General features: G+C 57.7%; 1 protein-coding gene across 4 annotated transcripts in view; it reads left to right on the top strand.

Annotated features, from left to right (window-relative positions):
* RASGEF1A (RasGEF domain family member 1A) overlaps positions 1-16,724 on the top strand; it is a 79,982-nt gene that overhangs the window by 34,107 nt on the left and 29,151 nt on the right. Inside the window, exon 1 of one of the 4 annotated variants that reach the window (XM_070567723.1) lies at positions 12,132-12,293. The exons of 2 other annotated variants lie outside the window; for them this stretch is intronic. In XM_070567723.1, coding sequence (XP_070423824.1) covers positions 12,276-12,293 — 18 coding nt within the window. In that variant the 5' untranslated portion in view covers positions 12,132-12,275. Of the gene's footprint in view, positions 1-12,131; positions 12,294-16,724 lie in introns of those variants that run through there. One more of the 4 variants, XM_070567697.1, reaches the window with a different exon arrangement.

Raw genomic sequence — 16,724 nt, forward strand, 5'->3', positions numbered from 1 at the left:
GCCATGCGATGGCCCGTGCGAGGCCTGTTCCACAGTCACTGGGCTGGCCCTGCATCCCTTCATCTTGTGCCAGGAGGAACTACTTATGGATTCCAGCATCTGTTTATTCTTGCAGAAGCATTTTTGAAATATTGAGATAACCAAAGTCCACACAAGCCATGCTTGCATTTCCAAAATCATACTGCAGGCATTTGGACTCTGCCCAAGAAGAAAATGCCAGCAGCCCAGAGGCCAGCCCCCATCGGTGCAGGGAAAGATTCGGGGGACAGGCAGGCCCTGGCTTGGGGTTTTGAGGAGAGAGGCGGGACCCTGGGTGGTCTTGGGACATCTTCCTGGGAGTGGGGAATGACACAGACATGGGAAGACAGTGGTTCCCTTGATTCCAAGAGAAAGAGGGAATAAGTATGCCCAAGCTGCCCCTGGGTGGCTGTGGATTTCGAGAGGTGGGGAAGAAGTCAGGATTCACACCCCGAATTCACTCCACCCTAATGGCCTCAGCTCTCTTTCCCCTTTAAAAATGGAAAAAAGCCTTGATCTGCAAAGTCAGCCCTCCCCTGCAGGGGATCCTCATGCCCCCTGGCGGAGGGCCGATGCTGGGCTTGCCCTCAGCCCTGGAGGAGGGCCAGCAGGGAGGGTGGCCAGCCCCGTGACGCAGCCCTTCTGCTGTGCACATGGCTAGACTTGGTCTAAAACAGTGAAGTGCTTCCATCCAGCTGGGAAATTGTTACTGCTGGGTCAGCCCAAAGGAGTTAAAGCTGCACGGGGACTGCTCAGGGCCTGAGCGGGGCATGGCATCAGAACCCCACAAGGCCTTCCATAACAAGTGTGGAAAACTCTTAGGTACCGTGTATCTCCCTCTCCCCCACCCCCCACTTGGCCGCTCTGCTGAGCTTCTGGAGAATTCTCAGGACAGCCATAAGTGTCCAGGTATCTTTCACTACAGGCCCCTCTGTTAGTCTCTCTGTGCCTGGAACGCACTGAGCTCCTAGCAGCCTCAGGGCCTTTGCACTACTGTGCCCCCCCCACAGGCAGGCCCTTCCTGGTGACTTTACGGGACGGCTCCCACCCAGCAGCGCAATCCCCATTCCAGGCTCACCTCCCCGGGAGGCCTCCTCTGACCACAGGCTCTATGCCATCGCCTTTCTCATCACCAGCTGTGTTTTGTTCATTTGTTTACTTGTTTACCATTCCCCTACACACACCCTGAGAGCAAACTCTGAGAGCAGGGACTGTGTCTCTGAGAACTTGGCACATAGTAATGTTCATTAACTTTTAAAAAATGAATAAGTGAATAGTCTAGGAATGCAAATTATTAGCCAATTGTTGAAGAACCCACCAGTGAGGAGCTGCAGGAGGGATGCAGATCCAGGGCCCTGTGTGCCTCCTTCCTCCACACCCTCACCTGAAGCAGACATCACCAATCTAACACAGAATGTTTGATTCCATGGAGCCCAGACGTGAGCTCCAATCTTTACAGCAAGGCCCTCCAGGGAGCCACTTACTCTTCTTGAGAGGTGGTGGGAGGAAGACTAGGGTGTAAAGTGCATGTCTTGAGTGGGCTGGCAGTCCAAGGGCAAGGCCCTTGAGGATGCTCCAAGAGTCAGGAAGGCTTCCTGGAAGAGGTGACAGGGTGGGCCTGAAAGGCATTGTGGGCAGAGGGGGAAGGAGAAGGACAGTTTGGAGGGTGGGTAATAATATAAGCCTTGGAGGTAAGAATCCAGTGGACACGTCCCCAAGACAATAAAAACCAGCTTGTTTGAAGAGGAAGGTGCCTGTCAGGCTGGCTCAGAGGGCCCACTTGCCTGCCCCCAGCCAGCTCCTGCAGCATGTCCCTGCCTCGCACCAAGCAGAGCCTTTTGGTCTGCCATCTGGGGAGAGAAGCTAGCAGGATGTAAGGAGAGGAGGAGAATTGGTGAGCACTGCTGAGACCATACGCCAGAACACATTCCCAGTGGGTGCCCGGGGGTAGGGGACTCTTCCAGGTTCCTTATGACAAAGAGTGACTGGAGGTGTCTGGAGGGTGCTGCACCCATGCAGTTGTGCCGCTGCATGGTGATGCGCCATGCAGCTGATGCAGCCTTTCCTGACGCCCAACCAGTAGGGTCCCCAGACTTCTCTGACTGTCCATGCCACCCCAACTGCCCTGGGTACCCTCCCAGCCTTGGTTGCACCCAGCTGGCGGGAGCAAGTCTCCCTTCTCCAGGAGCCTGTGAAGGACCTTGAGGGTGAGTTCCCTGGTGGGCTTGCTGGTCTAGCACTGCCTCCCGCCAGGCATCCTCAAGAGGAGCACTGGAGCCTCAAGTCCTAGTTTTAGAAAAAGAACATGCATTGTGTAATGCTGATGACAGAGCCATTTATGCTCATTGGAGAAAATCTGGGAAACGCTCGACAAGGATAAATGAAGAGAAGAGGTCAGCAGGGCACAGACACTGATTAACCTTTCATTGTGTGTGTGCTTGTCTCTTGTATAGGCACACGCGCAAGCACGTGCACATGGATGCACAGGCACGTGCATGTTCGCACACAATGCATGCACACATGTACGTGCACACATGCATGCTTGCACAGTACACATGCCACTTGTGCGCTAAGCACACACATGTGCAAATACATGCACACAGAGACACATTCATGTGTACATGCACAAGGGCACACATGTACACACCTACACACACATGGGTGCACTGTGCTTTAAACCAGGCCTGCTGCCAAGGAGGGGCTGCTCTCCTGTGGGAACCCATCTCTGTCATCCATTCCTCTCCTTTTTCTACCACTGACCTTGGCCTTCCCCCAACACACGTGCTAATACTCTGTGTTATGTTTAACATTGTTTTTGCAAATTTCACAGGTGAACATTGATGACTCGGGGCTTTTTGTTGCCATGAAGCAGTTTGCTCCTTCTTGATGGATCTTTCCTGCTTCTTCATGTGTGTGTGCCTCCTCCTCTTCCGGGGTTCTGAGCTGGAGGCTCTGCAGGGTGTGCAAGGACATTCACACTTTGTCCTTGTCCCACTTTGTGTTCTCAAGGCAGTCCTCCGCTCAGGTGATGGGGCGGGTGTTGAGAGTTTTGTGTGGGGAAGGGTCTTCCTCCGTCTTTCCTTTTATGTCTCCTGCCTTTGCTGCCCCAGCGGACACTTTCCTCAGGCTCTTTATGGGAGCCTGGTTACATCATAACCTACTTCATGGGGGGGAGGTCACCTGCCCCGGCCCCTGCCTGCCTGGGCGGCCCAGCACCCTCCTCCCTGTCCTCCCACCTCCAGCTCCATCCTCCAGCCCCCGCGGCTGCCCTGAGCCTCACTGGGTCCCGCTGCCCTGTGCCCCTGCCCTGTGCCCCGGCTGTCCTTTCTTTGAGTGGCTCCTCACTGTCCCCTCTGTGTGTTTGCACTGGCTGACTCTCTGTCCTGTGACCCCATGTGGACCCTTAGCTGCAATCTGAGTTCTGATGCGGTCTCCCGGAGCATCCAGTCCCCACGCTCGCTGGGAGGCAGGATCCCTGAGGACAGGGCCTTTTTAGCAAGTTCTGGGGAGGTTTGGTCAGGTGTGAGAGCCCCCGTCTGGAGAGCACCTCCCAGCCCAGCGTTCCGGCCTTTCCTCCCACTCCTGTGTCTGTGACAGCTCCATGGTGCAGCTGAGTCCTGGATGGGAGGGTGGCCATGGACCCCTGGCCTGCAGAGCCAGCACAGAGCGGGCCCAGGACGTGACTTCAGGAAGAGCTTCAGGAGACACCTGTGTCCTCTTGGCCTCTAGGAGGTGGAAGCGGATGGACGGATTCACGGAAGCCTCATGTGAACAGACATTACGAAGCCTCTGTGGCACCTACCCCATCTCCCAAAGGAGCACGTTTGTGCACATGGAGAGTCTGATTCTCAGATGATTGAGGAGAGATGCACATTTACCGTTCTGGCCGGTGGCTCTGTTCCAGGAGCACCTGGAAGCAAGGCTGCCTCCACCCCGGCTTCCTGCCTGGCAGGGGCCTCTTCCAGGGTGGCCCTGCCCCAGAGGCTGCACTTGTGTGGGGCAAACACGTGGGCAGGGCCAGTGCCACAGAACCACAGCTGGACCAGGATGGGCAGCAGACAAAGCAGATGGCCAGCCAACACAAGGGGCATTAGAAGGGCCTTCCTCAGCCACTGCAGGGTGTCCTGGAGCGCTTGGGAGAAAGCAGCCCTGTGGTCAAACACCTCTGAGAAATGCTCTGTCCAGTGCTCCCTACAGAATGCAGCTGCCACATGCGCAGGTTCCAGGCTGGTGGGCGGCTGGACTGAGAGCCAGCACGCTTTCTGCGAGCCAGTATGCCCTGCTGGGGCAAGGGGTGCTTTTTTCTAATTCTCACGAAGGCGCTGTAAGGACTAGAAGCATTTCCAGTGCTGCTCAGATCTACATGACGCCGAGAAGCCCTGGGTGGAGAGCCCAGTGCTTACCCACGTTGATCCCAGAACCCAGCTCTCCTGCAGCCCTGGGGACCAGAGTGCCCTTGGGGAGTGCTGGCCGCAGGTCACAAGATTCCCAGGAGGCAGGCCAGCCCCTTGTTTGCACCACCTTGCTTTGCGGCCTCGTGTGGGCCCGAACTCTGCTCTGGGCCCAGTCTCCTCACCTGTGAGATGTGTGGAGATTGTGCTCAAACTGCATTGGTTTATGGGTTGGTGCAAACCCAGACAGCAGCTCCACCCTGGGGCACACTGCTCGGTGCTCCTTGTCAGGGTGACCGACGGGGATGGGGCAGGTGTGAAAGAGAGTAGGCTGGAGGCACCTGGGGAGTGACACCCTGGGATGAAGTGGAAGCACAGTGGTCTGGGGCATCTGCACTCACCCTTCCTCTGGCCTTCAGATGTTGACGGCCAGCTTCCCAGCTCCTGGATGGCTGTGCACCTGGGAACAAGGGCCTCAGGGCCTCAGTCTCCCTCCCTGTACAATGGAGAAAGGGGAGGTGCTAATCCAGGTGGTCCCTCTCTCTACCCTCGCAGCTCCTGCCATGTTGTCCCTGATTCGGTTCACCAGACACCCCGCCTCTCTCCCAGCAGCCGGGACAATTGTGTGCCTACACATCCTGCATACTTTCCTCAGCCCTTGCCACCCTCCTGGGGACACCTTACAGCCTCCTCTGCCTGCATGAGAACCAGCATCCACCCAAATCGTATTTGGTTGTCAACATCATTTTGTGAGAAAGAACGTCATGAGTCCTATTTTTGAGTGAGGGACTGAGGCTCACAGAAGCTGTGACCTGGCCAAAGGCCGTCTGCTATGACATCACAGTCCAGGCAGCTGGCCATGAGTCCCAGGCACTTCCTACTTCACCACCAAACTCTCCTGGAGAGGAGAGGCCAGAGGACTGCTCAGCCCAAGGTCATGGGCCTTCAGAGGGCCCAGCCTCAGGATCTCTGTGCCCCAAGTCCTGGGACTCTGCAGGACTCAGAATTCTCACCTCAGACCTGACCTCCATGTGACACCCCAAGGTCAGCTTCCCTGAGGCAGAGCTTCCAAACCTGGAGGCTATATCCCCTTCACAAAGGGAATGTTCTCTCAGGACGACCAGCGCTGATTATGGAACCAGGCCCCTCAATGTCAGGGCGGCTTTTCAGCAGGGCCACACATCTGTGTCAAAGGAACGGGAACTTTTAGGGTGCAGCCGGCAGGTGGGGCCTCGCTGCTCCAGTCTGGCGGGCATCTGACTTTGGTGAGCAGCCAGCTTCCTCTGCAGCTTCTGCTGCTGGCACTCGCTGAGAGGCATGTCTGGGCTTCCTTCAGGGGTTCCTCTCCCCACCTTTCCCCAGGAGTGTCCGCTGCTCTCAGAAGATAAATGCTGGTGGCTGGTCACACACAAAGAGGAGGAGGCAACCTCACACCAGAAGCTGGCCCGGGCCAGGGAGTGTCATCCAAAGGGAAGCCTTGCTTCTGAGAAATGTATTTATTTCTTTGTGAGCAGGAGCCTGAGTGTGGCCTCTCTGGGGCCTTTGGGTGGGGCCATGCAAAGGGCTGGCGTGTGGCCTCAGAAGCCCTGGTGGTACCTGTTCACAGACCACCCTTGATCGGAGTCCTGGTCCCCAGTGAGCTGGCCCACCCATCCGTGGGTACCAGGGCATCAGCCCCCGGGCCCCTGCAGGCCACCCTGCAGGTTGCTCCACCTCTTCCTGGTGGTCTCCTCTGCTTCACGCTCTGCCCACCTCTGCCAGCCAGGACTGATGGGGACTCAGTGTAAAGGGGCAGCAGGACCCTGGGAGCATGCCCAGAGAGGAGCACTGCTAGGAACTGACCTCTGTCCCTTCCCTGGTGGGATGGGACCCAGAGGTGCTCTCACCCAGGCCCGCCTCTTTCTCTTCCTCCCTCCACAGCCTGTGTTCCACTGAAGGCCTCATCTGGCTGGAGGAAGGCCCCTCCTCCCTCGCCGCTGCATTTTCTTCCTCTCGGGTGGCAGAAGCCAGGCCACAAGCACGGAGGGAGGGATTGTTCTCCTGACACGCCCCCAGCTCCCTTTCCAAAGGGCATGTTCTCTGATAGTCCAGCACCTCCTGGCACCCTTTGTGGGAGCAGGGTCCCTGTTCTGAGCACCAGGATTTCTATGTCCTCCCAGCCTTGCCCACCAGGGCCACCCAGGCCCTTCCCCAGCCCCCAGGACCCTCTGGGTCTGGCCAGGCCCCCTGGGGAATTGTGCCATCTGGATGCAGACGCAGGACATCTGTAGAGTAGACAGAGAGGGTGAGTGGGAACCTGGCTGAGTGAAGGGTGGGTGTTTAGGGGCCTCTGGTCCGCGGGGGTGTTTCAGTGGTCAAGGGCTCTACAGGCCCTTCCAGGTAAGCATCCTGTTTTCCCAAGGTGGGTTCTGAGGCACAGAGGTGAAGTGGCGCCTGGCGACCCAGCACCGTGCCCGAGGAAGCCCTGTCTATGACCTGGGAGTGTGGGCTGCGTCCAGCCTGGAGGGAGGGCTGCTCCTTGCCAGGCCCTGCCACGTGTGTCTTTGGGGAAGGGCTGAATTCTCTGCCCAGCTCAGTAGGACATGGTGCTCTGTGCTGTGAGCTCCTGCAATCTGGCGGCTCACAGGCACACCTCTCTCTCATTAGCCCCATCGCTTTGCCTGCCCCTGCTGTTGGGGCCTCACCTAGCCCACCCTGCCCCTCAGTCCTCCAGCCACGCACTAGTCCCTGTGCATGGCAGGGTGGGGTGGGCATGGAGAGGGCTGGGCCAAGGGGAAGGGAGCCGTGCTGCGGGTACTGCGACAACACTGTGGTCAGCTAAGGTCCCTTCTCCACCTGCTTGGCTCCCAGTCTGTTGACAGGAGAGTGGTGACAGGGCCTGGGTGCAGGCAGCGGTACCGTCCTGAGCAGCCTGTCCAGTTAGTTACAGTTAGTTACACGCCCAGTTGTATGTGTGTGACTAATTACACATGGGGCAGGCGGCTGTCCGCTGATCTGTGATGGGTCAGCACAAAGGGGAGGGCCACAGTCAAAGGCAAGCGGTGGCTGTGGGGAGGGGCCCATTGAGGTTTCTGACCCACTGGGGCCTATATATTTAGGCAGAGCAGTAACCTCTGTGCTATGAGGGACCATCAGGAGGGTCAGCTGTCCCCTCCCCTTTTGCCCCTTCCACCTGTTGCTCTGGTGGTGCCTAAAACCAGTAGTGATTCGTTTGCTTAGAATATTATCCTCCAAAAGAGAGTATTCATGGGACAGTGGTAGGGAAATGCAGAGGCCTGGATGAGTCCCCCAGTGGATATCAAGTCGTGCCCAACTGGTCCAGGTCCCTTGGGGACAGTGTCAGCAGCTGAGAGAATCAGCTCCCTGCCCCTCCCGGGTGTCGGGCACACCGGCCATGAAACTCATGGTGTGATTGGGTGTGAGCGCCACAGGGTGACCAGTGACCCCTCCAAGAGTGCTGACCGGCACTCAGGCCACACAGTGTCCCATGGGTTCTTGTTAAGCGTTCTTAGCAAGGGCCTCCAGTAGACCGTCGCTGAGAGCATGTGGCCGGGCCGTCTCCCAGGGCAGCAGATAGCCTCTGGACAGCTCAAGCCCTCGGAACTAAACACTGGAGGCATTTCTAGAGCTCACCAAGCACTTGATTCATTTTGCTTTGTGTTTGGCCAGCCACCCTGTGAGTTGAATGTCGTGAACCCTACTTCCTACTCGGGAAATAACTCAGAGAGGTGCACGCCTCACCCATCACACTCGGGTGGGAGCCAAAGCTCTGCCTGCATGGCTGCCCTGGTGATGGTGCAGCTGGTGGGGGGCGGGGTGGCCTCAACTGGGCAGTGTGGAGCGAGAGTCAGTGCAGGAAGCAGAGCCCAACTGTCATCTGCTCCGTCACTCTCGGTGCCCACTCCTGTGTGGTCCCACGGGTGCCATACAGACTTTCACCTGTGCCTGCTGGCAGCCTGGCCTCCCCCACCCAGGAACCCTAGCTTCTGAGGTCTTGGCCTCTGCAGGATCTTTGTCGTGATCCTTGTCAACAACCCCTGTGGGGCACTTGGTTTCTGTGTCCTGTTCTGCAAGGTCAGTCACCCCACCTTAGGCCACCTCCCATCTTCCAAAACCAAAACCTTGCAGGCTGTACCTTTTTAAAGGAGGGAGCAGGCGTTTTCACCAGAGGGGCCTTTGGTCTTGGGGGAATGAGGAGAGGGAGGCCGAGACCCCCAGTGTCCCTAGAAAGCTCCTTCCCCCAAGCCAGCTTCTCTGAGGTGTGGCCCACAGTGGACTTGGAAGGGCCCTGGGGCTCGGACAGCTTTGCCCGCTTTGCCTAGGATGTTGTTTCTTATTTTTTTCTTTCTCAATTTTTTTTTTAACATAAATTGTTTTGAAGTGTAATGTACATACAGAAAAGTGCATGAGTCCTAAGTGTTGCAGCTCAGTGAGTTTTCATGGGGTGAATACATGGGTCTCGGGCACCCCGCCCCTGCAGCGGCCCCTGCAGAGCTGGTTGTGCATGGGATCCTGAGTAGATGTTCTTTTGTGCCTGGTTTCTTTTTGCTCCACGTGATGGTGGTGAGACTGGTCCTTGTGGGTGGTCATCTGCACCCATTTCCATTGCCTTGGGGTGCCCCCCTGAGTGAATACACCACAGCTTGCTGTGGAGGGCGACTGAGGGGCTTCTGTTTGGAGCCATAGTGAGTAGTGCTGCTGTAAACACTCCTGGGTGTGTCTTTTGGTGTGAGTATGTAAGCATTTCTGGCACCCAGGGAGGAATTTCTAGGCCTGCATATGCTCGGCTTTCATAGGGACTATCTTCCCACGTGGCTTTACGGGTTCACACTCCCACCACCAGCCGCTAGGAGTTTCCATTGCGCCACGTCTTGCCAGCACGTGGCATTTTCTGCCTTTTCATTTTAGCCATTCCGGTGGGTGTACGGCAGTGTCACACTGTGGTTTAATTTCCCTTCCCCGATGACTAATGAAACTCAATGCTTTTTTGTATGTTTATCACCTTTTCGGATATCCTTTTTTGTGAAGTACCTCTTCATGTCTTTTGTCCATTTTTAAAAAAATTGAGTCTTCTGACTTTTTAAAATCTGTATGAGTTCTTTATATATTAATTTGTTTGAGTCCTGTGCTGGATATACACATCTGTCTCTCTATCTGCTCATGTGTACAGAGACACACAGACACACACACACACTTATTCAATCGGTGTTGAGAGCCCCCATGTGCCAACATGTCACAGTCACTGCGGCACAGCCGTGAACAGAACAAAGGCCCTGTCCTCATGGGGCTTGGATCCTCCCCAGAGAAGACCAATAAATAAGGAAGTAGAAAGACTGTCAGACTGCGGTAACTGTGCAGAGAAATGTTCAGTGGGAGAGGAAGTGCGGGAGTGGAGGGTAACACTGTAAATATGTCACGGAGAAGGTGACATGTCAGTAAAGATTTAAGGGGGAGAGCCACTAGATGCCTGGGGAGCATGGCACGCAGAAGGAGGGCGGCAGGGTCTGCTAGGGGGCTGGCGCAGAGCAAACGAGGGGTGAGTGGGGTGGGAGGTTTCAAATGGGGTCAGGTCAGCAGAGCCTGGGGGGCCACTAGAATCTGGCTTTCATTCCACTGGGGGTTCTGGACAAAGGAGGGACAGGACCTGACTCCGGTTTTAATAGGGCCCCTTGGGCTGCCATGCTGAGGCAGAAATGGTGGAAGCAGGGAGACTAATTAGGAGCCTGTGGCAGTAGGTCCAGCCTCTTGTCCCAGTTTCCCATCTGTCCCAGGTGTCTGCACTCTGAGGACGTCCAGAATCACTGTCGTCCCAGAATCAGGCATCCCTGCTCTTTGCTCTGCCATCTTCCGAGCGTCCTCTAATGGCTGTGGGATAGATGCAGTGTTCCTGGCCTCACATCCAGCCCCCATCATCTGGGGTGTCTCTTCCTATGTGCCTTGTCTTTCCAGAAGGTCCCAGCGGATGTCCACTGGCCACACCACACCTGGCTTGTTCTCCACTTCCCTAAAGCTGACTCTGGCAAGGTAATGGGGTTCCTCTGTCAGTCTCCACAAGCCCTCCCTGCAGGACCTTGCTCCCTGTACCCAATCCCACCCCCAGCTTCAAGCAGGGGGACACCTGGCAGGAGTCAGCCCTGGCATGCCCATCTCCCCGCCTCCTTGGCACCAGGAAGCACATAGAGGTAGTCATAAGTCAGCTGCAGAGGCCACTGTGAGCTTTGCATCCTCCAGCTAGCCTGAGATGAGACGCAGAAGCAGCAGGGGGAGGACAGTGTGAAAGCTTGGGGGGCTGATGTGCTGGCAGCTGGCAGTCCTGGCTATTTCTGCCTGGTGCTCCCTCCCCCACCACTGCCCACCCACGGGAGCAACAAGGCCCGTAGTCAATAGTGCAGGTGCTACAGCCGTCAGAGCTGGGTTTCAGTCCAGTGGAGAAAGTGGGAGTTGGGGTGGGCAGAGCTCCGAGACAAGGACACCTGTCTCCAAACTCCTGCATCCTCTTGGGGGAGGCCAGTGAAGGGACTCAGCACAGCCCCTAATTCCTCAAGACAGAAATAACTGTCCACCAAGACAGCCTGGTGGCCCATCTTGCTGCTGGTAACAGAGCAGGCAAATGAGAAGGGGTACCTGGGAGGAGAGAGGGTTGTCTCACAAGGCTGCTGGGCAGCAGGCGGGGTGTGTGTGGGGGGGCAGCATCCTGGGACACTGACAGGGTCACCTCTGCCCATCCAGGCCCTGGGGCTTGCTCATGAGCTCTCCTGGGCTGGTCTCAGCTTCTCTCTGGGCATCCCCTCCCTTTAACGTGCAAGCTGAGCATGTCGCTTGGTCCTCTCTAGTGGTGACTCCCCCAGAATCCTCCCCAGCTCCCTCTTCCAACTCAGCCTCTGGGCCCTCCAATACCAGCTCTCCCAGAGTGAGTGTTCTGCCGTCAGTCCATCTTTTCCATCCGAATTCTCAGAGCCTGGGTGGCGGGCCACTGCAGGAACACGGCGGAAGGGGAGACCCGTCACCTGACAGGATTCCTTCTGAGTGCTGGGGCTCCTGTGCCACATGCCAGGCCCGCCCCACGCCGTATCTCAGATGAGCCCTCTCACAAAATCGGCTGCCATGTCCCTCGTGTTCACTCAAGGAAGTGGAAGGACAGAGAGTTCTGAGTGACGTTCGAGGCCAGAGCTATATGTAGTAAGTGTTCCGTCAAGGGAAGCATTCAAACCAAACGCGGGCTAAGCGCCTGCCCGTAGCTCTGCAGTGGACATCGACAAAGAGGTGAGGGCGGGGAGGGGAAGAGAGGATCGAGGGAGGAGGTGGGGCGCAGGGGGCTCTCTGTGAGCGGGATCTCACCAGCACAACCGCTCCCATCGCGCGCTGAGCCCTGACCCACACAGCGCCCCTACTCCTAATGGCACAGCCCGCCCGGCGCACGCAGCACAGACACCTTGGCCCCCCGCACTCCCGGCACCCCCAAACCCGGAGCCAGGCCGGTGCGCCCGGCCCAGGCGGCGCCCCTCGCCACGCCCGAACCCCAGGATCTTCGCCGCCGCCCTCCAAGCGGCGCCCGGCCCCTCCTGTCCCTTCCCTCCCCAGCCCTGCTGCGCCGCGACCCCCGCGCCCCCCTCGGCCCGGCCCGGCCCGGCCCTGGCCCGACCTCGCTGTTCGTCGGCCCCGCGGCTCAGGCGCACCCAGCCCCGCCCTGTGCTCCGGGCCCCGGCCCGGCCCCGCCCCGCCGGAGGCTGCGAGCGGGAGGGAGGCGGGCGTGGGGAAGTCCGCGGGCGGGGTCGGGGGGCGGGGGCTTCCTCGCGCCGGCAGAGGAGCTGCCGCACGAGGCACGCCGGCTTTGCCGGGGGACAGCGCGGGGACCTGGCAGCCAGGATGTTTCTGGAGCCTCAGGTAGGGCTGCGGCTCGTGGCAGGTGCGGGGCGGCGGGTCGCGGAGGCAGCGACGTGGGCGCGCTCGCAGGGCAGCCCGGTGGTTGCGGCAGCACCGCGGAGCTGGGGGTTCCTCCGCCGCCGAGCTCAGGAAGGGGTGCTGCCCTCCCGGCGAGGAATGCGACCATCTGGAACATCTATGGCCGTGGCCGGAGGCAGCCTGTCCTTGGGAAGCACTCCCTCTACGTGTCCCCATTGGGGCACCTGTTGCCAGGTGGGCGGCGCCCGGAGCTCAGAACGGGTGGGCTGCTCAGGCTGCCACTGCCCTTTCTGGCATGGCCTGCAGTCGCCGGTGATTGTCTATGGCTGAGCGGCACCTGCAAAGCTGATAGGGACCCCTGTGGGGTGAACAGGCCCTGGGAGGCAGGAGACAGCGACCCCAGCAGCGCGCCGACGGTAAAGTGGCCGCTCCGGGACGGGCTTGTAAGAGCCAGGATGACCCTGGATCCTTCCCCAGACTCGAGGATTCCAGAACCACTGTGTACCCTGGAGGAGGTGCCAAGGAGAGGAGGAGGTGTGCGATGCAGTGAACATGTGGGAGGTGTGTATGTGTGTATGTGCGACGTGTGGGCACGAGTGAGAGTAGGTGAAGATGCGGGCACGTTTATATACGGGTGTGTGAGAGCGGCAGAAGTGTGTGGGGCAGGATTGTGCCTGCTTGGGCCCACAAGGAGAGTGAGCTCCGAGTGGGGCTTCGGGGAGTGTGGACTCTAAGGTGAGGGGTAGCTTCCTTTCTACAGGAAAGGAGGCTGGGAACCTGTCCAGGAGTTAATCCTGAGCATGAGGCAGTGTCGCATTCCCATGGCTGTTTGTTCCACGGGTGTCTTCGAGGGGGACCTCCCGTTGTGGCTCAGGTGCAGTATGGTTGAGCTGCAGCCTGCTGCTGCTGTTCCCCACCCCCTTCTCATGGAACTGACCACCAGCCCGGCACAGCCCTGGACCTCAGGCCCAGGGCACATGGGGGTGCAGAAGGGGCCTCAGCTGGGCTGGCCAGCCCTGGCTGTGCCAAAGAAGCAGGTCTTATTTGTTCTTTTGTTTGTTCACATGTTCAGCACACATTTATTGAGCACCTGCTGTGTGCAGGCACTGTGGATTCGGCAGAGACCCAAATACACCACTTATATTAGTATAGCACATGTCATGGAGCTCACCTTCTAGCTAGGGAGACAGGAGAAAAAGCCTGATCAGTAAATAAAATGTAGACTGTCGCGTGGTGATAAGTGCTAAAGAGCAAAACTGCAGCAGGGAAGAGGAATAGAGCATATCCTGGTGCACAGTCAGGAGAGTTTAGGTTATCTGCAGTAACAAAACAGGCCCCCGGTCTGGTGGCTTCCAACAGCACAGTGGAATTTTTGCTCACGTGCGTGACCATCGTGGGTTGGCATGCCTTCCTCACTCAAGATGCTGGGCTGATGGGTCCGCATGGCAGGGGGAGAGAGGCTCCTGCACTAGCATTTTAATGCCCCAGCTCAGTGCCACATGTCACTTCTACTCACTGCTCTTGAGCCAGATGAGTCACATGACCCCACCCAACCACACTACGACCTGTGGTGACAATCCTGCTCAGCCTGGCAAGAAAGGGCTGACACCTTTGGTGCTGAACATACTGACCACCAGTGTGTGGGTGCTGTTTGTACTTTGGGTACAGTGGTCAGGGGAGGCCTCACCATGTGTTACATGTCCATGAGGACTTGTTGGAGGCTAGCAAGAGAGATAAGTGACAGTGGGAGCAGAGGGACACGTAAGGAAAAGGCCAGGCAGGGCTTTGAAGAGGAAGCTGCCTGTGTGTCAAGGGCTAGACTGGAGGCCGGGTGTCACGAGCAGAGCAGGTAAGAGGTCAGTGGGGCCCACGCAGTGGCCCAGGGCCTCAGACCTGGGAGGTAGCAGTGGAGAAGGAAAGAAGGGCTGATTTGGACATGCTCTAAAGGTAAAGCAAGAGGCCTTGCTGGTGGCAGGGATGTGGTGCTGGAGATGGAGAGGAGGTAGGCTCATTCCAGGAAGGAGGGCGTTGTGCTCAGTGGAGGCAGGAGAGGATGCAGGTGGAGCAGGTGGGACAGGCAGGAAGCAGGGACAGTTTGACAGCTCCAGGGGGATGCCACCTGGCAGTGGGATGGGCGCTCTGGAGTTCAGGCTGGCCTGGAGTACTCTGTCCTGCAGGTCCCTTGCTACCTCCTGGCCACGCTACCTACACCCGCCCCTGCTGGCTCAGGACAGCCTGGCCCTGGGCCCAGCCTACCTCCAGCACTGTACCTCCATCTTACTGAGCCTGCCTGCTTGATGTAGGGGGCCTTCGTGTGAGCTCCACCAGAGGAGGGAGGGCAAGTTGAGGGGGCTACGGCATCTTGTGTTGACCTGGCTGCCGTGTGCACTGGGGGCTGGCCAGGGTGCAGGAGCACTGGGGACAGCACTGCCTGCAGATGCACAGGGCCCACAGTGATGTGGAGTCTTTGAGGGCTGGGCAGTCTGGGAGGGCCACCTGGGGGAGAGAGTCATACGTTGGCTTTGCGATGGGTAGAGTTAGACTCAGGGGCAACATGGCCCAAGATGGAGCTGGGGTGTGTGGAAGTGGCCTGCACCCTCCACATCTGGGCTCCAGGGGAGCTGCTGGTGAGTGAGCAGAGCAGGGTCGGATCTGTTGGGACTTGGATATCAGCCAGGAGACCTGTTATCTCTCCATGCTCCTTCTTTCTTACCCCGCTGGAAAACCCCTGGTCATCCTTGGAAGCCCATCTCGAAATCACCTCCTTCAGGAAGCCCTCCCTGACTTCTCCCTACAGAGTTAGTTCCCCCACCCTCCTGCCTCCTCGGCACCCATCGCATACCCATAATCCCGAGTTGCTCACACTGCACTGTGGTGTTACATCTGCCTCCCCTGGCAGGCACCAAGGTCCACGGGTTCTTCCATTTCCAAGTGTATGGCCCAGGTCAGTAGGGCCTCATTGATGTTTGTTGACAGAATCAGTGAGGAAGGAAGGAAGGAATAAACACAAAGGCTGGAAATGGCCTATGGAGACTGCCCAGTTTTGCCTCCCTGTTTACACATGGGGAAATTGAGGTCCACAGTGGCCGCGGCTTCCCTGAGTTCAGCCAGGAGGTCAGAGATCAGAGCTGGCTCCTAGATCTGATGCCTCTTCTATGCTAGGTTCTGGGCTGCCTGGGTCCCTGTGGGTTCCAGGACAAGGAGGAGCCCAGAGGCAGACAGATTGAGGGGCCCAGAGGTGAGCCATCAGGTGGGAGCACATGGACCACAGCAGTGGGGTCTTGGGAGGAGGAAGGCAGGCAGAGGTCTCCACAGGGGCCCTTGGCTTCTCTCCCCTCCGCAGCCCTGCAGCTTCCAAAGGCTCTAGCTCCGTGGCCACACGGCTGGTCTGGCCGCGGCCAGCCATGCTTCTCAGCCTCCAGTGGAACATTGCCTCCCCCGCTGTCCTGCTCACAGTGCCTGCCGGGCCGGCCAGGCCAAGCCCACGGCATTTCCCAAATGTCAGTGTGGCTGCCACCACGAGCCGCCCCCTGCCCGTGGTGGGGCCAGCGAGTGTGAGTCAGAGGACCTGGGAGCCAGCTCACAGGTCTTCTTTAACTCTCACTGTTAAAGGAGGTCACTGTTCCAGTGGCACAAGTGGAGGCCGAGGCTCCGAGGTAGAAGGCTGCAGCAGCACCAGGAACAGGGGAGCCCACCCCAGAGCCTGGCCTCCCTGGGGACAGTGGGGTCACATACCACTTGGAAGAATGACAGCAAGTTCCTAGAGGATGCTGGAAACCAGCAGTGCCCAGCCCAGAGGGCGGAATGGTGTGTGTTGTGGGTTCCTGGCCAGGAAAGGGGGCTGTGGGCTGGGTGGCTGACCTGGGGGGCAGAGCAGGCCCACTAGGGACAACGTGTCCCTGGCCAATGGCTGGGAGACCTGCAGAGCCAGGAGACCCCAAGGCACGTAGGCACACAGCTCACCCCATGTCACTGGAGTCAGCATTGCCGCATGTGCTCCACGTGGACTGAGTGGGGATGTCTTTGGGGATTGGGACACCTGTACCCAGGGGAGGTAGATAGGTGAGTATTGATTTAAAAAAAACGTATGTTAAGTAACTGGTAATTAAACTCTCTTATTATTTTAAACAAATTTTCAGTGTGGCTTCCTGGAAAACCCTAGAAATTAATCCCGTTACCTGCACAGAAGCAACATTGTATCTTTTCATTTTTAATGTGTCTTTTATTTATTTCTTATCTTATTGTGTTTTCTAGAAGGTGGAAGGCAACGTTAAATAATAGCATCCTCCTTGGCTTGATCTGCATTTTAATGAGACACCCTCTAATGTTTTACTGTTAAGTCTGTAATTGGCCCTAAATTTCGAATAGATTTTCTTCATCATGAACTCCTATGCTCCATTCCTACATTAATTG

This window comes from Equus przewalskii, chromosome 1 (genome assembly GCF_037783145.1).
Source record: "Equus przewalskii isolate Varuska chromosome 1, EquPr2, whole genome shotgun sequence".
NCBI classification, from domain to species: Eukaryota; Metazoa; Chordata; class Mammalia; order Perissodactyla; family Equidae; genus Equus; species Equus przewalskii.